A 25358-nucleotide genomic window follows, 5' to 3' on the forward strand; every position below is an offset into this window, starting at 1 on the left:
AACTTGTTCTCTGTCCACAAAATTATTGCCTCAACATGGAAGTGGCAAATGCTAATTCATGATCGTGGAAAGTGGTTGCTAAAAGTGTGAGAAAGAGTGGAGATCTGACATCTCAAAGAAGAATGAGAAGAATGCACCCAATGGCAAACTACATGTCCTGGTCAATAAGGTAGTCACCCATTCTTTCAACAACCATGTTGCATTGCCCTGGAGTCATGGGCTCATCATAGATGCCAAAGATTAGTGCCTGGTTGGTCTTCTTGATGGTAATGCCACCTGACCCCTGGTATTAAAAAAAAAAGCACTTTAGGATGGTAGGACTTCAGGAAGAACGTGAAAAGAACTAGGTAAAGCCATTAGGCAAGAATCGACAAATGGGCAACTGAGCTGTGTGAATAAGAAATCAACAAATCCTTTTTTTGGGGGGTATTAAACTCCTTTTCCTTTACGTTGGAAATAATCAGTAGATTATATTTGATATGACATTGGAGGATTAGCTTAAATATATGATCATAATTGAAAAAGGAAAAAGAGATATCTAAGCAGATGTCTCAATCGTAGAGCCATGGTCTTCTATTAATTAAAAATGCAACAAACATTTCAATTTTGAGCAAGTATCATAAACAATCACCAGGATTATAGCTCTGCCTCCTTTTACCATGCTTACATGGAAAATGCATTAATGAACAGTATACTTGATGCATTTCAATCACCAAGAGCAGTCAATGCTACTCAATCAGTAGAAAAGGAGGCAGTAAATAGTGTTAGAGCAGTCAATGCACCAATAAGACAACCACCCACTTTTCTATCAATTACATATTCAGGGCATAAGAAATCTAACAAAAATTAGCATAAATAATTTAAAACATATGCATTATTTCCTTCATAAACTGTCAAATTTTCATGTACACTATAAGAAAAGCCAAGAATGAGCAAAGAAACGGTAAGGCGGTATAGAATCTTCAAACTTCAGAACCAGCAAAGCCAAGAAAAACCAAGAACTATTTCAGCATGGAGATAAGAATCAGGAAAAATATATGACACAGAAAATCATCACCTTCTTGCCCCGGATAACTGATCCAGGCTCCCCTTGAATTACCATATACTTTGTTGACCCAAGAAACAAGCCAGTGGGGGCTAGGGACCCCGGTTCCGCAAAATCATTCATAATATTGGCAATCTCCTCAGGCTTAAACTGAAGACGCAACAAAAAAAAATGTAGCAGCCCTCTCAGTTAGCAAATGCAATAAAGAAGTTGCAGCAAAGAACAGCATTCGCAATTAACGAGATACTTAAGATGAGAAAAATAATGCCAATTCAAGGAAAAACAAGTTGCTTAGAGAACATGTATATATAAACTCATGTTCGAAAAAGATTCGTAAAAGAGTCATATTATCCTAGGGCTGATACGATATCAGAAATGATATTCTCCACTTTGAGATCAAAAATAAACTTGGCATGTTGTCACTAGTGTTAGGATAGACATCCCTTTGGAACATTTGTACAATATTGTTCTACTATATAAATCAATCTTTAGGTTCAGTTAAAGATACATTTCGAGCGATCTGATCTCATTCTGAAAACACAAACAAGTCAGATTAACCCATCCAAATCCAATAATAACCAGATCAGAGAATGGATAACATTATAAAAATTCGATTGCATGATTTTCTGTAATTTAAATCGATCAAACAGAACCATTGCATGTAAAACTACAATCTACTGTTACAAACTCTATTGGACGGACGATCACAAGAATAATAATTATAAAACTTCCACCAGTATCAAATGAAGAAACAGTTGAGGAGCACAATGCGGTTAAAATCCAATAGAGATGGGAAAGAAAAGAAAGAGCTTTGGAAATAAATATACCTCTGGAAACCCATCGCTCTTGGCCCAGACGTTTCCGTCGAGTCCGATAATCGCCGTTCGCCGCCGAGGTGAGGCGGTGGCCCTCGATCTCGCTCATCAGATGGTCGTCGATGTACGGTTGCCAAGACATCTTCTTTTCTTCTTCGTATTCTCTCTTCCTCCCTTTCTTTTCTTTTCGCCTCTCTCTCTCTCTCCCCACGTATTGCTCTCTTCTAAGCCTCTCTAAATTTGGGGTTTTAGGAAGAGGAATAATAGGGGAAGGAGACTGGATCTTCGGTGCCGCTCAACCGCCCGTTCCCGCTACACGTACTTGGTCTTCGTGCATGCAATTCCGGCAAATATTTGAAGTTGATGGCCCGTTCAATTGACAATGGATCATGCCGTTGATTGCTTATCCTGGTACTGGAATTCGGAACTCTTACCAATAAGTACCTGTTAGATACGGTTGCCACCTCAACCTTAAATAATTCTGTAGAAAACAACCTCAAACTTTTCACTTTCATCTTTGGAAGCTTCCTCGGTGACAAATTCTGGAACGAGCAAAATGTTGGTAAACTGGAGTAAGATTGATCCTCGTCCATTGAGCCTGTAGCTTCTCTCTCTGAAAGGCCAACCCAGCAGTGGACCTGTTGGGCTGCATGGAGTTTCGTTCATTTTTAACCCCAACCGAGCAACAAAGCTGTCTGTAAAACAAATAATCAAGCTGTCAAGGTTTCCAACAAAAGGGAAAATGTAAAACAATTCTAAAAATTCAGCAACGACATGGATGTATGCAATTATTTGTGGAAATGACAATATAGCAGTTAGTATTGTAGTTACTGCTACATATGCTCATGACGACATGCAACACAATTTTGCCAGTCAAATTCGTTGAGAGTAGGATAATCAGCATAGGAGCAAACATTTCCCATGCACCAAAAGTTTTGGAAGCCACAGGCTAACAATAATATAATTGTGAGTTCAGAGGCCTCTCTTCAATGAGCTTATAATTGGAGGGCAGCAAACATATATAAAGCGTGTGCCTCTATATGGCAATGCTAAAGCAAGGCTTTCCTCTGGCAAGAACTGAAACGCACTCTTTACATGTGCAGATAAAAGAGTCATATAATTATGCATGTAAGAATCACCAGTTATGCCTAGAATAAATACAACCAGTTACTCCCTTCGCTTTACAGAATCTACAACGACCAAACATGAGCAAACTGGAATTACAATTCAATACAGATGGGTTCCCTGATATACATTTCCACATTTGGAGACCAAGGTATTCCTACCAACCATATATACAATAGCATATTCCTGCAATAAGTTCACTATTCTTCAACTTCACACAACTTACATTACACAAGTTTATTCTTTTGTTGACCACAAGTATGTTCAACTAGCAAGCTCGTATTTCTGGCAACCGGGTGGCAACTGGTGAGCAGCCACTGGAAACCCTCAGAGATGCAAAGAGGCAAGACAGCTTCCCTATCATGGGCCTGGCTCGAGCAATACTGTAAGATGAGATGCTAAGATCCCTAGTGGCATCTTCATAGCTACCATAACCTTCCAGATCTGCCTCTGTTATCAGTACCGCATCCCCTGCAGGCGAACATGTCATTGGTGTACTGTTTTTAGTTGCAGAGACTTCCAACTTGCATTTGCTGAAGTCTTGAACAGCCTATATGCAATAACATGTGGATAAATCAGAAAAAAAAATGTCGGAACATGTAGCGATAGCCATAAGGATGCCAAAACTCCAGTCAGTCCTATACTTGTATAAATAGCAGCAATTTGTACACTTGTCCACTAGTAGTTTCTTTTGATAACCATTGAATACTGATATTAACAACTTGATATTGCATATAATATAAAGCAACTAGGTAAATGCGATAATAACAGAAAACATCAGATGGACCATACATTAGAGTGGATGTGCAATTTTATTGGCCAAAACAAAATGTTCCAAGGAGGAACTGCATCAAGAACGAGCCAAATGATAATCTTTCTCCAGTAACTTTAGAAGGGAATGGAGAAAGAGAGAGAGAGATGCAATATTTCATGGGACATCACAATTTTTGTCACTCTCTTCAAGAGGAGAGCCACATCCAAGTGTGCTTTAATCTTTGTGGAAGCATGTAGAAGATGGGGAGGAAGAGGTAAGGTAGATGGAAGTTGGGATTCGTGAGAAAAATTATTGAACAAACTTGAAATAACAACAGAAATAGCCCTAAATATGAATTCCTGGAAGATGAAGATACACAAAACCTACCCAAATAGTTGGGAAGAGACTGGATGGTTATCATTATGGTTATTGTTTATGTTTTCAAGAGGATAGCCACATTATTCCAAAGTAAAGCATTCCCCTCTCTAAGATACACTAGGAATATCAACTCAACCAATTAAGGTTTCCACAAAAAAGCCACCAGATGAAAAGATACTGAACTAGAGCCAGAATTGAAGTTCTCATTCTAAATCAGATCTGTAACTACCATATTGTTCACTAGTTGCAAATTTATAATTATGATATGCAAGTAGAACTGGACGAGCTAGTTCCTCTTTCGTTGGTATAAATCAGAAAGGCCAGCACATGAATAATGGGATTGCAGGCTTTCTACTTTTCCAAGATGGTTATTGTCCACGTGGAGCTTCAAAAATGATCATATAGTGCAATGAACAAAGAACCATTCGCCACACAAGATCAAGAGATGATCATCATGAAAGCCCCATGATTACAACACCTGTCCAACAAATGAATAGGAAATTTATAGGTAGAACCCAAATATCAAAGGTGACATCAAGAGACATCATCTATTGCAGTTCCTCTTCATTGTAAAACCAACTGAATTTGAAAAGCATATTTGACATTGTGAACGTTTGGATCCAAAGAAGCCAATTGAAAACAAACAAGATGCCTAAATTCAAAAAAGAACTCTTACCAGAAAGGAATAATGATGATTAGCTATTGAAAATAAGGATTCTAAAAATGTATAGACTTAAATATGCTTTGGAATTCAATTTTCAGGGTAAAACACTGCATTTCTAGAAGCATAACCAGATATTTGCACATCCATTAACAACTGTTAAAGAGCTCATCCCAAAGTTGCAGGCAAAATTTTGGATCACCAACGACCAGAATGGATTGCCTCCAATGCCAAGATTACATTCGAAAATTAATTAAATGAACCAAGTCCAAGTTTCAACTTCCAGAGCTGCATAGATAATTCGTATATTATCAGCATATCAATACTAATCCATAAATATACACATTTATCTTCTGAAGGATTCAACACAACAGTTATGGTCTGAACCAGATTTATTTGAAAGTTAGAGAAAGAAATAAGTTTGTACTATTTCACAGGAATTCACTAGAAAAATTTGTCTGACAAACATTTCCCACAATCATGCTTCACCTATGCATAGCATTAGAGTGTTCTTTTTATATTTATTTCAGCTACAAAACAAAGTATATATTCCATACCTGCCATTGAGAAGGAGCCAAGAGTACTCGAGGCCTTCTTGATCGCACATACTGCAGAGCAGTTGCAGGCGTCATATGCTTATATTTCACCTACGACAATTTTGGACATTAGGGCATGTCAGCATGTTTCCCATGAAACACAACAATCTATGTTATGCTTCACAGTTTGTTAGTAGGGTGGATGGGGGAAGAAAAAAAAACAAAAGTTAGAGCAGTTCTCAAAAATTCCTTGTACTCAGAGAGCATTAAGTTACCAAATAGCATAAGACAATAGTTGTACTGCGCCCCCTCCCAGCTTTACAATGAACATATGTAGTCCTCCCACATGATGCATTTCCTGAATTTGAAAAAGCAAAGGTGAAAACCTGAACTTTATGTTTATTTACAGAGGAAAAGATAAATCCCATTTCAGCACATCAGCATATGAAATAAGGAATCAACATCTATAATGCCATAGAACACTAACAATCAAGTTTGTGACTACGAATATCAAACAGACATCTCATCACATCCATTCCACATTACTTAGTTTGCACATATGATAACACACTATTTTTTTTCAAACAGATTAATAGATCAACTACATAAGTCTGCTTGATTTCTGCAACACGCGCCTGAGTTAATTGTTGGGTGACTCCCTACTCCCCGATCATCATCTCCTTAACAGCAAGAAGTGTAGAATCAGTTGGTGGCTCAGATGGATGTATACATAAATTGATGCCCCAAATATTGCAATTTGTAAACAGAATCTGATTTGAGCCAATAATATGAGAAAACTGCATAACCCGTGAAGGTCCAGTTTTGTAGGTTTGAATAGGACGAACCAATAAAATGAGATAACTTCATTTGTACACATAAACAAAATATTTTCAAGTAAATATTATTAAGGTAAGTGTACAAGGATCAAGAGCCCATGAGAGAAACAGATAAACTGACATTATTGAGGTAACATGACATGATACTTTTCACATTTGACATAATATAATGGTTAGCAGGAAAAGGAAAGGAAATATGATCTTTCCAAACTGGTCCTAGGACCAAAACAAACTTTACAACTGTTTCCAAACTTGGAATCAAGAATAGTTTTAGAAACAAGGGTGGCTAGTAAAGACTAATGACTGAGCAAATTGCTATCTCAATATAGTCAAAATATCAGGTTATAATTAACAAATATTACATATATAATATTATATATGTAATCAAGTTATACAAAGAACAAAGATGCTTGTAACTTCTAGCGTCATCAGATTTATTTTTGAATTCCATCACTAAAACTCACTAAAGATGTGCTGCTTCCGGTCCTTTAGTTAAATTGGTACCTGTTTGCCAGATTTACCAACAGAAATACCAATTTTCCTTTCTGAACTTGCAACCCTTATCCAAGATCCTCTTCTGATGGCTCGTATTTGATCTATGATGCATATATTCATACAACCTTAAACAATTCCTCCACCTTCTTTAACTCCTAGCACTGTGCACAAGCACAGTATAATGTACTAACATGACAAATCATCACAATTTTTCACATTTCCTGATATTAACGAGGCTCAATTTATTCACAAGAGTGCACTTCAATGTTCAACATTGTAACCATACTCTGAAGCTGGTATCATAATCTATTATATAAGTTTTCCTACAAATTTTACCATTTCAATGATCATACATCTCAAAATCAGTTTCTTTACCAATATAGCCCATTAAATAGTCTCTCTTTGGCCTAACAAAAGAATAAGTCATGCACCGTACATGAATCACATCAAAGAATGATTTATTTTAAAATTTTAATCCAAAATAAAGGGGGAAAATCTAAGCTGCAATCCCATGGCACATTGAAGACAAGTCACATGATTGCCATATAAGAAATTATCAAATAGAGCAAACCTTGAAGATCTTATATAATCTGCTACTAGTACTGTCAAATCAGCTGGCCTCACATCTTGTAGTAATTTATACTTAAGTGCTACAAAGATAACCTAAAAAAGAAGCCGAAAGGTAGCTATGGGCCAAAAGGTAGCCGCGGGAAAAAGAGAATCTCAGATTATGAAAATGGAATCATTTTATGAATTGCAAGGCATCATTGCTACTAGTACTGTCAAATCAGCTGGCCTCACATCCTGAAGTAAATACTTAAGTGCTACAAGGTAACGCAAAAAAGAAGCCAAAATGTAGCTATATGAAAATAGATAATCTCTGATTATAAAAACAGTATCACTCCATACATAGCAAGGCATGGTTATATTTACTTACTGTGGATGAAATCAACAGCTCGGCGTATATCCACAAGTGAAGGGGCAAAAAGGTAGTCCCTTGTGGGAATCACTAGGTGATCAATGCCATAAGTCTGAAAACCACAAAAAGAAAATGAACATGTATAAACAACTTCATTAACAACACAGCATCCCAAAAATGCTAACCAACAAAAACAATAATTTGCTGATACCAGGTCAAATTATAGATTGATCAAGATATCATGTCATATTTAATATTGATGAAGTAATGCAGCACTAAATTGTATAACTTTTCATATATAAATACATTACAATGAAAAACTGCTATAAAATTTTAGGTTATAACATGCATGTAAGTTGTCACAAGCTTTAAGATTGAGCGATGACTGTTCAAGTGCCACAAAATGGATATATGCTGCTAGATTGCTTAGCTTATCTGAATAGATAAAATTAATATTTTTGAGGCATCTCATCATCAGAAGTAGGAGTACATGAGAAGGAAGCACTTGCCTGATACAATGATGATGGGACCAAAGTCTCATATGTCTCATTTAAGGTAACAACACCCTGAACCCCTAGATGCCACAAGCGCGGAACATCTTTGGGAAATGGAACTGCCCCAAGCAAGAGAAACTGAAAAATAAATACCAGTGCAAATGAGTAAAGCAAAGACTAACAGGCCCAGTCAACATCATCCTACGGAGCATGAGTATCTCGAGCTGCAATACATGCATGAGAGATTAAATATAATGATATTTTTATTAACATACTACAAGAGATGCCCATTTAGATTCCCTTGTGAACATAAATTTCACTATAAACCTTTTACCAAGAGATCATTTTTAATTCCCTAAGAGAGAATAGACAATTCTATATAGTGCAATTGAGAAATAAGTGGCATGCAATCAAACTGAACAAAAGAAAGAGTATGACATGCTACAATAGATTCAATCCCCTAATGCAAGTCCAAATCCAGCACAAACCAAACCGGCGGTCAGATATGCCCGGATTGAATTGGCAATTCCTGACCGGTTCAAATTGCTAATTCCACAAGATTCAATTCCTTTGCATGCAAGGATAAATAAAATCTTCTCCACGAAAAGGATTCCACAAAACAGTAACACGTAAATCACCAACCGATGTATACCCGCACCAAGAAAAGGGCCAATGACCTATTGATAGGAAACTGAAAGATAACAGAGCACAAGCACGGAAATTAGGTAAGTGACAAGAAACAAGAACCTGATCTACTTCGTCCCACCATCGGAACTCGGCCTGGATCTTGTTCCGTATTACGTTGTAGAGAAGGGTCGGATAGAAGAGAATCCGCGCCCCCGCCCCGATCAGCGCTCTCTTGGCCTTGATCGGCACGATCTCCCGACCGCCAGAATCGTCCAAGCCCCCGTCCTCCAACTCCGTGATCCTCATGACGGCAGGTTTCCGATCGAGAAAAGATCGAAAACAAACCAAAAACCCTACTCGATTCCTCCCCTAGCTCCGATCCACGTATCGAAGCAACAATGACAGCAAGAAATGGAGAAGATTCTATTCGAAGAAATCCTTCTGGAAACAGCCCAAATCTCTCGAATCGAATGCCGATCTAGAAGCAGCGGCATCGAATCAATGCGCTACGGAAAAGATCGAAACTTGAGAACTCGAATCTAGACCGATTCAAGCGATGGATATCTCGCTCGAAAGCTACGAGCGAGAAGATCCCGATTCCGAACAACAAATCGGGCGATTCTTCGGGGAAAAGACGGGGTGGGGATTAACTGGGGATTCCCCTCATCTAGAAAGTAGAAACCCTACGATCCTCTCCGTCTCGGTGGCAGAGAACGTGGAAGAACGAAAGTCCACTCCCTATGGCTTAATTCTCACGCCGGAGAAGGTACATAAATGCCCTGTTAGTATTTTTTAATTTACATCCTGATTCCTGACCTAACATTCTCGCTAGATAACTTCACTAGATCTCAACTTTTTTTTTTTCCAATCAGGGCAGTTGATTATCGTGATCGGAGGGTTAAAATCGGCGGTGATTATATGGAGCGATGTAACGAGATCTCCCAAACCAAAACACAAAGGGCTCCTTAAGCCCCCCCCCCCCCCCCCCCCCCCCCCCCCCCTCTTTTTTTTTCTTTTTTTTTTTTTTTTTTTTTTTATTTTTTATATTAGAAATATGATTTCTAAAAAAAAAAATTATAGTAGAAAAAGAATGTCTAGAAATATACTTTTGGTATGTTTGATTAAACATGAGAAAATGACAGATTTTCAGACTTCTTATGTTTGGTTGAACATCCACTTTTCTGAGAAAATTATGTGTAATTTCTATTATATCCTTAATAAAAATCAGGTCTTTAATGCTGAAGGGCTTTTTTGAAAAAAAAATAAAGATGGAGTGATTCTTGTCTCATGGAAAAATAACTTTCTCATATTTCTCGTAGGAAAGACTTTTCTATGAAATGTGAGAATCATATTTTCATAGAAATACAATTTTTCCATCTCTCTCGTTTGAAAACTCGAACCAAACAAAAAACATATCATTATTTTTTTTTTTTGACCACACTTTCTCAAAAGAGCATAGTTCCTCTCGGTTTGGGATGATAACGTACTTCAAACGTCAGAAGATATTTTACCATAAAAAAAGGGAAGATATTTTTACCAGTCCAAAAATTATACCCTTATCTAGCTCTGCTTTTTTTTTTTATTTTTTATGCCAAGCCTGTATGCGTACAGTATTGCAGAAGAAAATTCAACAGGATGGAATTATGAGATGCTTCCTCATAACTGCAGACTCTGCAGTGGGGAACAACATTGATGCCCACCCCACAATGCAGAGGGACCACTCCAGAGATCAAGTGTGCCGCAACTTTAATCACGAAGCAATAGATATAAAGCCACATACTACATGCAATGTCAAAAGGTAAGCAGCAATGTTTGCCGACATTGGGAAGAAATTAGTCCTTAGTAGTAGATAAATAGCTACAAGTTATAATAAGAAAACATAGAGAAGCTATCAAGTGTCTAGACTCAACAGAGGCCTATAAAGATAGAAGAGCCTAGATTCATGATGTTACCGTTGATTATTTTGCGAAGCTTCTTTTTTTTTCCAGTTATATTTGTGAAGAGCCTTTTTTGGAGCCAGGACAGGAAGAAAAAAATTGGGTAGGATAACACTTCTTTCATGAGTCATCCTATTATATTTGTCGCATGTAGTTTGACGAAACTGTTAGCAATATATCTCCTAACTAAATAAATAAATCTATAAATTCAATTAATAAAAAAATCTTAAAGAAAATAATATACATGCATATCATTCGGCATCCAAATAATTCTATTTTAATACAAAATAAATCTATTCTAGCACAAAGTAAATCTATGCATTTAATAAGTTTATATCATAGAATTTCAAATCCTACCAATCTACTAATATTAAATTAAAAATAAAGGTAGAAGAAAGTAGCCTGATTGAAAGCAGGTCGAAGCGCGTAGACGCTGTCCCAAAGAAGTATTTGCCCCCACGTACGGGTCACCCGGCAATCCTTCTCGGAGATACGACGACCCTACAACCTCTTCTTCGGCACGTCTCGGAAGAAGTCAAAGCGAACCCGATCAAACTTGCAGATCCAGCAAAGAACGGAATGAAAAGAACTAAATAAACTGAATAAAAATGTAAAAATAAAATTTGGAAGTGGCTAAGAGGGAGAAGAATTTTTCCAGAATTTTTCCACTATTTTTCTGAAATTTTTCGTGCTTACAAAGAGATGAAATCAAGGGGTTTAAATAGGGGTTTTTACAGGGGCCGTTTGGTCATTTGCGGACGCGTTTTCAAACGCGTCCGTTTTCAAATGCGTAACGCCCGCTGGGCGTTACCTTTTTCTCAAACGCGCACGCGGCCCGAGATTTTGGCCGCGTGCGCATTTAAGTTTTTTTTTTCAACAATCCCCCACAAAAAAAAACTTAAATAATTTTAAAATCAAAATAAAATGCTGGATATCTTATATTATGTAATAGGTGTAGGTACCTTTCGGTTTGAACCTTCACTTAGTGACAATTGATTACATCTGTGGAGCCAAGGTGGTCTTAACCTTGAACCTCGGTCCATGGCTCAGATTAAATCAACAACACACATAATATAGCCCGATCTGGGTTCTAAGCGGGTTGCGCTATTATGGCCATGCGCAGGTATCTATCATGTGCTTTTTAGGGAATCGCCCATTTCCCATAATCGCGGCCTCACGATTGCACATATAGGTGAGTCCTAATAAGGAAGCTAGCAAGGAAGCTCCTGCCTCTTCGGTCTCGGACTCATTAAGAGTTATACAAACGAACTCATCCTACCGCTTGCTTTTATGAGCACTAGCGCCATAGGGATGAGGAAAACATGAAATAGTGCTCCTCTTAGTCACACTCCGGTTTGTTTCTACCCATTGAACCTTTTAAGGTTGGGTTCCCACCATGGTGATCTATCTTTATGGGCTAAGCCCCATCCCCCTCGACGACTCTAGAACCACTGTTCTAGATAAACCTTTTGTAAGCTGATCAGCCAAATTATTTTCTGATTTTACAAAATTCAAGGCAATAACATTATTTTTCAATTTATATCTCAATGATTTATGACGTACTTTTAAGTGCCTGTTCATTTTTACATTGGCATTTTCTTGGTTGCACTTATCTATTGCAGATTTACAGTCACAATGTAAGGAGACAGGTGGTAAAGGTGACTCATCTACAGGAAGGTCTATAAGTAGATCTCTGAGCCACTCAGCCTCAGTGCTAGTAGTGTCTAAAGCTATCAGTTCAGACTCCATGGTACTCCTAGATATTAAGGTTTGTTTGGTGGATTTCCAAGACACAGCAGCACCTCCTAGGAGAAAGACGTATCCTGTGGTGGATTTAACATCTAAGGTATCGCTGATCCAGTTGGCATCACTATAGCCTTCTAGAACAGCAGGAAACCCACTAAAGTGCAAACTATAGGACTTGGTACCCTTAAGATACCTAAGAATTCTCTCTAATGCTGTCCAATGATCTCTATTTGGATTAACAGTATATCTACTAAGTCTATTTACAGCATATGCTATGTCTGGCCTAGTATAGTTTGTTAGGAATCCTAGTGAGCCTATGATTTGAGCATATAGGCTTTGAAGGATAGGAGTTCCTAAGTTCTTCTTAAGATGTGTAGAGGGATCAAAGGGAGTAGAGACAGGCTGACAATCCGAATAATTAAATTTATTGAGTATCTTGTCAACATAATGACTTTGGGATAACTCAATTCCATTTGCACTTCTAATTATTTTGGTATTTAAAATTAAGTCAGCTTGTCCCAAGTCTTTCATATCAAACTTATGACTTAAAAATTGTTTTACTTCATCAATTATCTGAAGATCTGTCCCAAAGATCAGTATATCATCTACATAAAGGCACAAGATCACAAATTTGTGTCCAACTCTCTTATGATATACACATTCGTCTGTGCTATTGATTTCAAATCCAAATGTCATTATGGTTTCATCAAATTTCAAATGCCATTGCTTAGGTGCTTGTTTAAGACCATAAAGAGATCTGACTAGTCTGCAAACTTTATTTTCTTGGCCTGGGGTTTTAAATCCCTCTGGTTGGTCCATATAAATTTCTTCATTTAAGTCTCCATTTAGAAAAGCTGTCTTAACATCCATCTGATGAATCACTAATCTATGAATGGAGGCTAATGCTATAAGGACCCTAATAGTAGTTATCCTAGCTACAGGTGCATAAACATCAAAGAAATCTACCCCAGGTCTCTGAGTAAAGCCCTTGGCAACTAATCTAGCCTTAAATTTATCTACAGAGCCATCAGGCCTAAGTTTCTTCTTAAAGATCCATTTGCATCCTATTGTTTTACAACCAGGAGGAAGATCAGTCAATTCCCAAGTATGGTTTTGGATAATTGATTGCATCTCATTGTCCACAGCTTCTCTCCAAAAAGGTGAATCCAAAGATTTCATTGCGTCCTCAAAGGTAGTTGGAGAGTCTTCTATTAGGAAGGTATAAAAATCATCTCCAAATGTTTTCTCTATCCTGGATCTTTTACTCCTCCTAGGTTCTGCTTCTACTTCTATTGTTCTTGTCCTTATTCTACTAGAGCTACTAGCTATACCGCTATCTACTCTAGTCTTAAGTGGAAAGGTGTCTTCAAAATATGTTGCATCTCTGGCTTCTATGATAGTGTTGTTACTAATATCATTTATTTCTGAACTTATTACCAGAAATCTATTGGCATTACTATTGGCTGCATAACCTATGAATATGGCATCCACTGTTTTAGGGCCTATTTTCTTTCTCTTAAAATCAGGTATTTTTACTTTTGCCAAGCACCCCCACACTTTTAAATAGCTAAGATTAGGTTTTCTATGTTTCCAAACTTCATATGGGGTTAGATCATTATTTTTAGAGGAAATTCTATTAAGGATATAACAGGCTGAAACAAGAGCTTCCCCCCACAAATTTTCTGGTACTCCTGAGCTTATAAGCATGGAGTTCACCATATCCATTAAAGTCCTATTCTTCCTTTCTGCTACTCCATTTGATTGGGGAGAATAGGGTGCAGTCACTTCATGAATGATTCCATGATCTTCACAGAATTGAGTTATGTCATTTGATGTATATTCACCTCCCCGATCTGATCTAAGAATTTTAATTTTCTTTTCCTGTTGGTTCTCAGCTTCAATCTTAAAAATTTTAAATTTGCTGAGCACCTCATCCTTGGTTTTAATTAGGTAGATGTAACAGAACTTCGATAGATCATCTATAAATGTTACAAAGTATCTGTTACCTCCCCTAGAAGTTCTACCAGAGTCACAAACATCACTATGAATCAACTCTAATAGATCAGAATCCCTATTAACAGATTTAAAAGGCTTCCTAGGGAGTTTGGCTTCTACACAAGTTTGACATTTCTCATGGTTCTTGAGATCACTTTTTGGTATTAGATTTAGGTTCATAAGTTGCTTAATTGAATTATAATTTACATGACCTAATCTACCATGCCAAATAGAAGGAGGCTCTATATTCATAATCAAAGGATTTTCATTTATTGAAGGAGCTATTACATTCAATTTGAACAATCCTTCACTAAGGAATCCTTTTCCAATAAACATAACACCATGAGAAATTACAACCTTATTGGACTCAAAGACAAGACGAAAGCCTTGCTGGACAAGCAAAGAACCACTAATGAGGTTTCTCCTAACAACTGGAACATGTTGGACGCCGTGCAGTGACAGGACTTTTCCAGAGGTAAGCTTTAAGTCCACACGTCCTACTCCTAACACACGTGCCTCCGAGCTGTTTGCCATGATCACAGCTCCTCCACTTGAGATCTGGTAAGAAGAAAACCAGGAACGATCCGAACAAATATGAATACCAGCTCCGGTATCAATCCACCAATCTAGTGCTTGTAAAGTCATGTTAACTTCAGGAGTGAAGGAAACAGACCTGAAAGCTGTCTCAGAGGAGCCAGCGCCGGAAGTCACCATGTTGACTTGAGCACTGGATGTGTGTGGACCCTTCTTCTTAGATTGAAGAGGTGCAGTCTTCTTATAGAAGCACTGTGGAGACAAATGGTTGGTCCGACCACACACATAACAGAAACGAGCACCACCTTCCTCTTTCTTCTTCTTCTGCTCCTGGGATTGAATAGGCTTCCCATTGTAGTGGTGGTTAGGGTTTCTAGGGTTGTAGGGTTTCTTCTTGAAATTCTTACGGAAGGGTCGGTTCTGATTTTTCTTAGGAGGAGCTTCTACATTATATGCATTATTTTTAGATCCAGTAGAGGTATTATTTCTGAGCCTATGCTGCTCTTCAATCCTAATGGAGTTTAAGACTTGGGTTAGGGTGAGAATTCCTTGGGTATGGCTCAGGGTCTTAGCAAAATCAGACCAGGAAGTAGGTAGTTTATCTATCAAACAGGCTACCTGGAATGATTCATCCAAATTGGTTCCATTAGCCCTAAGCTGGTGGATCAGGGTTTCAAATTCATGAATTTGGTCATTCATAGGCTTTGAGTCCACCATCCTAAACTTATTGAAATCGGAGGCCTTGAACCTCTTTACCCCAGCATCATCAAGACCATATTTGCTATCTAGGGTGTCCCAGAGTTCTTTGGCACTCTTGGCTGTGTAATAGATATCATACAGCCTCTCAGAAAGAGCACCTAGAATTCTATGGATACAATGATAATCTATCTCATCAGGTGTCCTAGAGGGTGTGCTAGTGGAGGCAGAATGTTCAGTGTTGGAAGAGGTAGTTGGGTTGGACCCGTTATCAACTTCGATCGTACTTTCACCTATGGCTGAGATTAACCCTAATGTGGTGAGCCAGAACCGCATTTGGTTCTGCCACCTCCTAAAGTTATGGCCATCAAATTTTTCAGGTTTGGCACTAAGATGGTCACTAGTGTTTGAGGCCATAGGATCAGGGTTACAGAATAGTGACAGAAACCTGATTGAAATCAAAAAAATCTATGTCAAAAGATTGCAGTAATATTTATATTGAACTTTGGATGTCTAATTGATATATCCAAAAAACTAATAGCCAGATCAGCTCCAGATTGGTGGTGGAGCACTAGGCTCACTTAAGTACCAGCCTTTCTTAGGCACGTATGCCTTTTTGACAAGCTTTTCTTAGACACTATTAGTTAGTGGATATAATCACTAGAAATCACACAAATTCAATATTTAAAATAACCTAAATGCAAATTTAAATTAGATATTGTGGATTAACTAATTTCAAAATTTTTCGTTTGAATTTTCCGAATTAGCAATGATTGATTACTAATTTAGTAGTAGCAAATCAATTATTTTAATTGAGATCTAAAATATCAATTTAATGAATTATATGTTAGATTTGAATTATTGCCTTATTGAAATAATTGATTACTAATTTTATGGCAAATCAATTATTGTAATTAAGATCTAAAATGTCAATTCAGCGAATTAAAATATTTATTCCTTTATTAGAATAATTTATTGAGATCTAATAAGTCAATTCAATAGATTAACTATTATGTATCAACCAATTTCCGAATTTCCCGTTTGAATGGGATCTGGAAATTACTCCTTGAGAAGTCCAAATGGAGGTATAATAAACCTCTTGGAGGTTAACCAAATTATTAACTCTTTAGAATAATTTATTATTGATGATGTGCTAGCAAAAACAATTATTGCAATTAAAATCTAATATGCCACAATTGTAATAAAGAATTTAATTAATTATATATTACTAACAAAAATAAATACTTCTTTGGATTGTTAGCAATATATCTCCTAACTAAATAAATAAATCTATAAATTCAATTAATAAAAAAATCTTAAAGGAAATAATATACATGCATATCATTCGGCATCCAAATAATTCTATTTTAATACAAAATAAATCTATTCTAGCACAAAGTAAATCTATGCATTTAATAAGTTTATATCATAGAATTTCAAATCCTACCAATCTACTAATATTAAATTAAAAATAAAGGTAGAAGAAAGTAGCCTGATTGAAAGCAGGTCGAAGCGCGTAGACGCTGTCCCAAAGAAGTATTTGCCCCCACGTACGGGTCATCCGGCAATCCTTCTCGGAGATACGACGACCCTACAACCTCTTCTTCGGCACGTCTCGGAAGAAGTCAAAGCGAACCCGATCAAACTTGCAGATCCAGCAAAGAACGGAATGAAAAGAACTAAATAAACTGAATAAAAATGTAAAAATAAAATTTGGAAGTGGCTAAGAGGGAGAAGAATTTTTTCAGAATTTTTCCACTATTTTTCTGAAATTTTTCGTGCTTACAAAGAGATGAAATCAAGGGATTTAAATAGGAATTTTTACAGGGGCCGTTTGGTCATTTGCGGACGCGTTTTCAAACGCGTCCGTTTTCAAATGCGTAACGCCCGCTGGGCGTTACCTTTTTCTCAAACGCGCACGCGGCCCGAGATTTTGGCCGCGTGCGCATTTAAGTTTTTTTTTTTCAACAGAAACAACAACGGTTCCAATGAAGGATTGGATGGAGGATACTGAGAAGTCCACGCTTAAAAGTGTTCCAAACTTCACACCAAGTTCCACTCAGAATGTTGGTGTGAAATGGTGACTGCTTGTGGATCCAGTTGCTGCTGGCTTCTTCCTCATGAGTCATGAGCATACTTTGTGCACTTCCCACTGAGCCTGGACGAATTGGAAGCTGGCACTCCTCATGAAGCCATTTGTTTCCGGCCAAACGTTACATCTATGCGGTCATACGGAGCAGTTCCTCTTCGTCTTTACATCCTTTCAAGGTTAGAAAGGCTCAGAAGCTGCAGGCCATTACGGCCAGGCCTGCGTACGACTCCTTGACCTATGAAACGATGCATGTGGAGAGGAATAAGCCCCCACGAGCTCCACCAAACCCTGAAGGTCTCATGACCCAGGTCATTAATAAATTTCTGACGCATTAAATCGCCTCCGCCCTACCTTTCACAAATACACAGAAAATTACAGTAACACTTCCAATAACATGATGCCAAGCGTCGGACAATAGCACCAACCGAATAAATCGAACAGCCATTGCGCCGTGGGAGACACAGAGCCCATCAACCCACCGCGTTCACCAGACCAACCACAACCAGTCGCAGAGGAAATCCACTCATTCCCATCTCCTACCCAAAATGCAGAGCCTTTGGTTGTTCACTTTGCTTGCATTTCTAAACCTCTCCTTCCCCAAAGCCTCATCGGCTTACATTGGAATTGGTGGTGGAGCTGGAGTCTGGATCAATGGGAGGGGTGTTACTGTGACCACCAGCCCCCAAGCCCCACCACCCAGCACCTCAGATCCCATCCCCAGCAGGGAGTACGCAGCCCTCCAAGCCTGGAAGTCGGCCATAACAGAGGACCCATCAGGGATTCTGAGTTCCTGGGTTGGCCCTGATGTGTGCTCCTATAAAGGTATCTTCTGCTCGGATCCCCCGGAAGACATGTCCTCATCCGCTATTACTAGTGTGGTGGCAGGCATAGATCTCAACCGTGCCAACTTCAAGGGATCTCTGGTGAAGGAGCTCTCCCTCCTCACCCACCTCTCTATCATCCACCTCAACAGCAACAGATTCTCAGGCACGGTCCCGGACTCATTCAGAGAGTTCCAGTACCTCTCAGAGCTGGACCTCAGCAACAACCTCCTCTCAGGGCCTTTTCCAACCTCAACTCTCGTCGTCCCAAACCTCAAGTATCTGGACCTCAGGTTCAACAGCTTCTCAGGGGAGGTCCCAGATGAGGTCTTTGAGAAGGACCTGGATGCCATCTTCCTCAACAACAACCAGTTTGAAGGCCAGATCCCCATGAGCATCTGGGGCGCTCCAGCCACTGTGATCACCCTAGCTAACAACAAGTTCTCGGGGTCTCTTCCTGCTAGCTTTGGATACACGGGTGCTGGGATTAGAGAGATCCTCTTCCTCAACAACAAGCTCACAGGCTGCATTCCAGAGGGACTTGGGTATCTATCAGAGATGGAGGTCTTGGACTTGAGCTTCAACTCGTTCGCAGGCCGCCTCCCAGGCTCTCTGTCGTGCCTCACTGGGATCGAGGTCCTTAACATAGCACACAACCAGCTAACAGGGGAGCTTTCTGACTTGGTATGTGACTTGAAGAGCCTTGCAAACCTTACGGCGTCTTACAACTTCTTCTCTGGGTTCAGCCAGGACTGTGCAAAGCTCTTCTTCAAGAATGCGGGGTTTGATTTTGCTGGGAATTGCATCCCTGGGACGGGCATGCAGAGGCCTCCATCAGAGTGCATGGAAGTGCCTGGGGGTGGGCTGAGCTGCCTGAGGATCCCAACTACGAAGCCTGTGGCTTGTGCTGCAGGAGCCATCATGGGTCCGGGGGGAGCAATGGTTGGGATCCCGTTTAACTTGCCTGCGTCGCTGCCTTCCTCTGTGCCATGAGCTGTGTGAAGACCGGACCGGACCGTGCGGTGGTTGATCATTAAGCGGCGGGCACGGTTCCTTCTCTTTTATATTTTTGGTGGCTTTAGAACGCTTTGACGTCCAAATGAAGCTTAGGCATGCGTCTAGACACTCTGGATCCTAGCTTTTTTAGAATTGAGTGTTTGTATTAGTATTTAATATATTCCCATTCAGAGTTGCTAAGACAAGAGTTCTCTTTTTTTTTAATCCAATTAAAGCCAAAAAGGAAGGAATAAAGCATCTGCTTCTTCTTCTTCTTCTTCTTCTCCTCGCGAGGAAGGATTAAAGCACGCTTTGTGACCAAAAACAAAAACAAAATCTGCTTCTCGGACACTTTTTCTCGAGCTAATTAATTAAATGTCATGCGCCTACAAAGAAGTACCCGTGAGGATTTGAGGGCAATCATGCGAACCTGTTTCTGGATAAGCCAATTTATCAAGAAGTTAAAAATGTACTTTATCTTCCGGGATACCGCAACCCAATATTGGCAGCAAATCCACAACCTAGATAATTTTCTTTACTCATCAGAAATAGATGATGTTTTGCTTAAAATGGTGATGTTACATGGGTCCTAATCATCCGGGCTACAGGGAACCTGGAAGTAGAGGATTCCTGAAGTAGAGGAATCCTATGACATGATGTGAAGAACCAAATTAAGCGAGTCTAAAAAGGTATCAACATTCTTTAATCTTTTCTAGACAAAAGACTTCCATTTCCATCCGATGTTATTATTGTTAAGGTTATTATTTTACAGTCCAACCGAAGTTCGTTCCAGCTACAGTGAGCTTGAAAAAACTACAAAACTAATCCAACAGATTGCATTTCTATTATGTGAACTGTCTTCAGTGGGAATTTGTGTTTCCTCCTCACCAGGCATCTCACTAATGAAATGTCCAATTCGGTAGAGAACTTCCTTTTCCCAAAAATTCTCTTAAGATGGCAGCTTATCAAACACAAAATTCTTCTATACTGATCCTTGATTAAGTCGGTGGTTGATTTAGATGGGCCATGTCCTAGATAAATTTCGCCTCTTTGATGACACATTGTCTGCTGACTGCTGTTGTAGCAAGGAATATACGTTAGAAGTGCCAGAGAACAGATACAATTTGTAGAATCATTCTTCTTAAAAAATAGTTTTATTTAAAATAAATTTCTATAATTCCAAATATTTCATTGAATGTAGTACATGGGGTTTGGGAGTTTGAAGGATCGCGTAGCCATCGGTGAACCCAACAAGTCGCTCCATTGATCCCCAGAGTTCCCATGGATCCTGTGTCCTTGAGCTTCCAACTGTGCTCGTTTTTCTGATTTATAGGCCACTGCTGTCTTGCCGATATCAGAGGCTTCCCTGTCGCATGACATAACATCATTTAGTAGCAAATACTTCCTGGATCCATATATATAAAAGTTCTGTTTAAAAGTCAGTTTATCCTATGGCACAGAAAACTAATCAAGGGATTCTAGAAGGTACATGTCAATCATTCAGAAAATCATAAAAGGATATTAAGCCGAAATAGATGAGACAAGGAATCTAGGATAGCAGGGTGTTTTTCTTTTGGGGGGAGGGGGAGTAGGAAATTGGGAACACAAGGGTATGGATTTGGAAGATACTGATATATGATATCACTGTTATGAAAATACGAAATGAGAAGCTATAATTAAAGGGATAAGAGTCTAAAGTTTGACAAATATGCCCAATAGACCAAGACTCAAGTGTTTTGCAAGTGAAAGTAAGAACTTATTATTCAACCAGAAGCCAACTATAGGTGTAGAAGATACTTAGAACTGAAATGACTATATTACTATAAATTTGCATAATTCACATACTTGAAGAATTATTTAATATAATTTTCTAGAAGTAGTTTGAGAAAAAAAAGAAGCCAGAGGAAAATTGACTGCATATCCAATTAATGTAACATTAGGTCATAATAGTGCAGATCCGCTATGAAAATTGGCCACTATGATGGAGAACTATAATACTGCAAGTTCAGCAAATATGGTTTAGAGGTTGATTAATACTGATGAAATTTTCCAACTCGTGTTATTCTCAAGTTACATTTAAATCAATGATATGACTGAAGTTGCACTAGGTCTGACATTGCATTTGAGGGAATAATAGATTGCTGCATTTTATGTATATGCATATACACAATCGTGAAATTTCATATATACATTGGTGAAATTTTCCTGGTCAGCAAGATCCAGTTTCACAGAGTTGGAGTTTCACATGCAACATGCATCCTTACTCTTGCTAGTGAAAGCTATCTTTCATAAACACTTATAGCAAATTGATAATACTGGAAGGAGGCCTGATGATTTTGAAGGATGAGTATTTTTTTAAACATTGCTACAAGGGCTGCAAATAGATCATGTTGACAAGAAACTGAGACATATTCTACTCAAAGAACCTAACTTTGAGTCAAACAAGGATCTATGAATCAAGTCAAAAGTGAAACTTATATTTATTAAATAAACCAGCTAAATTCCAGCTGATAGAAGAGCCAGGACCAGGCATGACCTAACCAGTATATAGTTGCATCAACGTATGGTAGAGTCATACTCTATTGACTTGCCCCACAAATAGAGAACCATAATTGGTATACTCATCTCCAGACCACATAAGCCCAACCTAATTGAAAAATCTTACCACAATGTAGTTACAATGATAGGAAGGGTTCAACCAGATATTGGCAACGCCGTTTTTTAATACAATGTAAGAACAACATACATTGTGAAGTGTAGAGGCCAAAAGGGAGAAAGGGAGCAGATGTAGGAATGCAGCGGAAATCGAGGAAGCAATCATGATTTACATTTGGAAGTGGCAGAGGAAACAGGAGTTCAAATGTGCTTCAGGGACTGGCTGCTCCCATTATTAGGTTATCCTTTTTTATAACCACAATGACTGAAGTAATACATGTAAGAGAGAGTTGAGTTTATGTTCTAAGTTGTTTTAGGATCTTCAAAAATTAGATTTATTTTTATAAAAGCCTATTCTTACAAACAAAATTGTTTGATTTAATCATTTAAAGGCTCCCAGTATATAATTTTTAACGAGCAAGCTGGACCAACTCCAGCAATATGTACAATCTCAATAAGCAAAATTGTATTGTTAGAACCTTTTTCAGAAGATTCATTATTTATGATAGAGATTTTGAGGCATTATTCATTACATAGTTTGTTTAACATTTAATGTAGAATATATTTGAAGATCATTGATACTACTATTTAAAGACCATGGCATACAGTGGCTTTAAATTACCAATAAGGCTAATAAATCTCGGGATTTATCCAAGATCGACTCTACCACAGATATTTTTCAAGCACTAATACAGGGCATGTGATTGCACCAAGTCCATCGAGCACCAGGATCAACCAGGTGGTGCATGTGGTAAAAGCTAGGCACATTGTGACCACATGTTGATGAGCAGTTTTAGAAATCTGACATGGTTGCTTGAAACATGGGCATCGGTGGTTCAAGGAATTCTTTGATGGTAATTTCTTGCACTTCTATGCAATTACTTGGTTTAAAAGGAGAATGAAGACCCTGATTGGGACATCTTCAACATTTCTGACAACCAACTACTGTCTGCAACTGCAATAAGTTCTACAGAATCAGCCATGAACTCTTGTATTTTGATTCTTCGACATGACAACCATTCCACCTGAAGAGTCCTTGTCTTGTACTCAATTAATCTCTGTGTAGTCAATCCTTATTGGTTTATTTCTCTACTTGTGAGTTATTACCATCCCTTTCTGCCTTCTTTCTTACCATGTTCTCATCCTATTAAAAATGTCAAGTCTTTTTACTGAATGCAAAACCAAACCTTGTCTCCCAATCGGCCTATCTCTACTGATCGACCTGATCAATCTGGGGCAACCCAACAGCCCAATCGAACACTAGAAAAGTTTTCCCAGAAAATATTTTTGCATGTTTACCCTAAAATGAAGTTCCATGGAGTTCTCTATGAACCTCTTGTATCTCAATTCTTCAACGTAATGGCCATTCCACCCTAAAAAATCTTTTTCTTCTACTCAATCAATATCTGTGTAAATTAATCTTTATTGGTTTGTATCTCTACCTTGGAGTTATTATTACCACTTTCTGCTTTCTTTCTTTGCCAAGTTCTCATCCTATTAGACATTTTAAGCCCTTTTACTAACGCAAAACGAAACCTTATCTCTTGATCAACCTATCTCCACTAATCAACTCGATCAATCTAGCATGCCGGCGAACCAATCGACCACTAGAAAAAGCTTCTCAAATGCAATTATATAATATTTTCTTAAATTGTCTAAAATATTTTAATATATTTTGTTCCATTTTGTGTTGAGTAATTTCTGGCAGTGGAAGCTGCAGCAATTTTCATCTTTATAGATGAAGCTTCAAACCTCCTGTTTCAATGCTCACATTGTTGACAAACTTTTGAAGGCAGTTTATATTACACCATTAGAACCTAAGCAAATTGCTATCAAATGATATTCCATAATGTCAATTGGACAACCTACCTTGCCAAAAATAAAAGTATTTGTTATGAACCAAATTTTTTTCTCCGCAAAATTTTATGTGTCAAACATACCTCACATAAATGCAAGTAAAAGATACAGAGATATCTTATTATGTTCTGTGCTAACACTTGAGTATTTATCTACCATATTCTTTTTCCATCACCTTTATGACGATGCTTACTCCATTACCCATTAGCTCAAGCTCCAAATTAATTCTCTGAATTTCATAGCACAAGATCATCCTAACTCTGTAGTTTCGAATTAGTCACTTCGACCCCATCAATGCAATTTTACCAGTGTTACAGCATCGAGAAGAAATGCAGTGGGGAATCATTTCTTAAAGAAGGAGACAGAGAAAGAATGTACCTCAAAATGAGCCTTGTCCAAGAATGGTACCCCGCGAATGACAGATTCTTCTCGGTGGCATTTCTTTCAGCCTCAACCCGGCCGGTCAGAAGGATTATCTGAAATCCTAGACCCAGGAGCTCCTCATACAGCCTCAAACTCGCCGGTAAAGCTGGCGCCTTTGCCAGATTCAGCCACTCATCGAATGTTGTCTCGTTGAATTCCTCCGATCTACCAAATTTTGATACTTTGCATTAAGGCTAAAATCTCCGAAAAAATCCAACCATATGAACTGCTGGACATAAACTTCACCGCGAGTAATTGTGACTGATTTTTCGGTAAAAAAGACCGGACAAAGAAGCTTTCTTTGATTGGTTTAAAATCAAGAAAAATAGGAATAAAGAAAAAATGGGCAAAAAGGGGATATCCTGTACCCGTATCCGTTGACGGCGTAATAGGGGAGGTTGGAGAGCAGCGTCTCATCGACGTCGAAGATCCAGACGTCGTTCCCATCTCCGGCGACCTGAACGGTCTGGGCGAAGGCCAGCGACTCGGCAGCGACCACGTCCGAGTCCAACGCGTAGCGATCGCCGTTCATGTACTCAGCCACGAACTGGAGGCATCTGGCCGGGATCGTCCCCCAGTACCCGGCGTTGTTGGTCTCCTCGGAGAGCCGCCAGCTGTCGCAGTAGAGGCCGTCGCTGTCGCCAGAGGCCTGGTTCTCAGAGATCATCCGAAGGAGGGATTGGGAGGCGGCGGCGGAGGCGATGACAGAGAGGAGGAGGAGGAGAAGGACGGGGGGAAGGAATCGACGGGATCCCATTTGATTTGGATATGGAGAGAAGCAAAAGGAACCCTAACCCTAACCCTAGAAGGATCGGATTGGGAGTTCTTGGGGCTTCCCCTTCTCCTCCTCGTTCTCCGGGAGGGAAAGGGAAGCCAATCGGAGATTCAAGGCTTCGTGCCGATCTCCGCCATGACGATTAT

General features: G+C 38.8%; 3 protein-coding genes and 1 pseudogene across 5 annotated transcripts; 1 reads left to right on the plus strand and 3 right to left on the minus strand.

The window, feature by feature from the left end:
- LOC103710226 (profilin-like) lies at positions 1-2148 on the minus strand (annotated as a pseudogene). Its single transcript, XR_016398149.1, has 3 exons — positions 1873-2148; positions 1058-1195; positions 1-283 (listed from the first exon to the last, which is right to left on the minus strand). The product of XR_016398149.1 is annotated as a profilin-like (transcript).
- An 810-nt stretch (positions 2149-2958) lies between these two features.
- LOC103710225 (phosphatidylglycerophosphate phosphatase PTPMT2-like) lies at positions 2959-9630 on the minus strand. Its single transcript, XM_008795874.6, has 6 exons — positions 8806-9630; positions 8074-8196; positions 7583-7676; positions 5590-5672; positions 5336-5425; positions 2959-3535 (listed from the first exon to the last, which is right to left on the minus strand). Exons 1-6 carry the CDS (start codon positions 8989-8991, stop codon positions 3254-3256), a joined length of 858 nt encoding a protein of 285 aa, XP_008794096.4. The 5' UTR covers positions 8992-9630; the 3' UTR covers positions 2959-3253.
- Positions 9631-17957: 8327 nt separating this feature from the next.
- LOC103710223 (leucine-rich repeat extensin-like protein 7) lies at positions 17958-20100 on the plus strand. Its single transcript, XM_026805873.4, has one exon. The coding sequence runs from the start codon at positions 18231-18233 to the stop codon at positions 19497-19499; it is 1269 nt and encodes a 422-aa protein (XP_026661674.4). The 5' UTR covers positions 17958-18230; the 3' UTR covers positions 19500-20100.
- Positions 20101-20210: 110 nt separating this feature from the next.
- On the minus strand, positions 20211-25358 carry LOC103710222 (acid phosphatase 1-like). 2 transcript variants are annotated; one of them, XM_026805874.4, is made up of 4 exons: positions 24806-25358; positions 24393-24602; positions 20707-20868; positions 20211-20577 (listed from the first exon to the last, which is right to left on the minus strand). In XM_026805874.4, exons 1-4 carry the CDS (start codon positions 25192-25194, stop codon positions 20316-20318), a joined length of 1023 nt encoding a protein of 340 aa, XP_026661675.1. In that variant the 5' UTR covers positions 25195-25358; the 3' UTR covers positions 20211-20315. The 2 variants fall into 2 exon arrangements, with proteins under 2 accessions (XP_026661675.1, XP_008794092.1); XM_008795870.5 differs by lacking the exon at positions 20211-20577 and having other exon boundaries at positions 20622-20868; positions 24806-25351.

The sequence above is a fragment of the Phoenix dactylifera genome, chromosome 12, assembly GCF_051530095.1.
Source record: "Phoenix dactylifera cultivar Ajwa chromosome 12, Ajwa_hap1_PhDact_Kaust_v1.1, whole genome shotgun sequence".
NCBI classification, from domain to species: domain Eukaryota; kingdom Viridiplantae; phylum Streptophyta; class Magnoliopsida; order Arecales; family Arecaceae; genus Phoenix; species Phoenix dactylifera.

What these genes read in the sequence shown, in the direction of transcription:
- LOC103710222 (XM_026805874.4), bottom strand. Translation starts at nt 25,194, where the DNA reads ATGGGATCCCGTCGATTCCTTCCCCCCGTCCTTCTCCTCCTCCTCCTC. An exon ending in TGGACAAGGCTCATTTTGAG is followed by an intron (nt 20,869 to 24,392) that starts GTACATTCTTTC and finishes GTCATGCGACAG; the next exon opens with GGAAGCCTCTGATATCGGCA. An exon ending in TTCAAACTCCCAAACCCCAT is followed by an intron (nt 20,578 to 20,706) that starts GTACTACATTCA and finishes TTGCTACAACAG; the next exon opens with CAGTCAGCAGACAATGTGTC.
- LOC103710223 (XM_026805873.4), top strand. Translation starts at nt 18,231, where the DNA reads ATGCAGAGCCTTTGGTTGTTCACTTTGCTTGCATTTCTAAACCTCTCC.
- LOC103710225 (XM_008795874.6), bottom strand. Translation starts at nt 8,991, where the DNA reads ATGAGGATCACGGAGTTGGAGGACGGGGGCTTGGACGATTCTGGCGGT. An exon ending in TCCCATCATCATTGTATCAG is followed by an intron (nt 7,677 to 8,073) that starts GCAAGTGCTTCC and finishes TGTGGTTTTCAG; the next exon opens with ACTTATGGCATTGATCACCT. An exon ending in TGGCTCCTTCTCAATGGCAG is followed by an intron (nt 3,536 to 5,335) that starts GTATGGAATATA and finishes TATTGCATATAG; the next exon opens with GCTGTTCAAGACTTCAGCAA.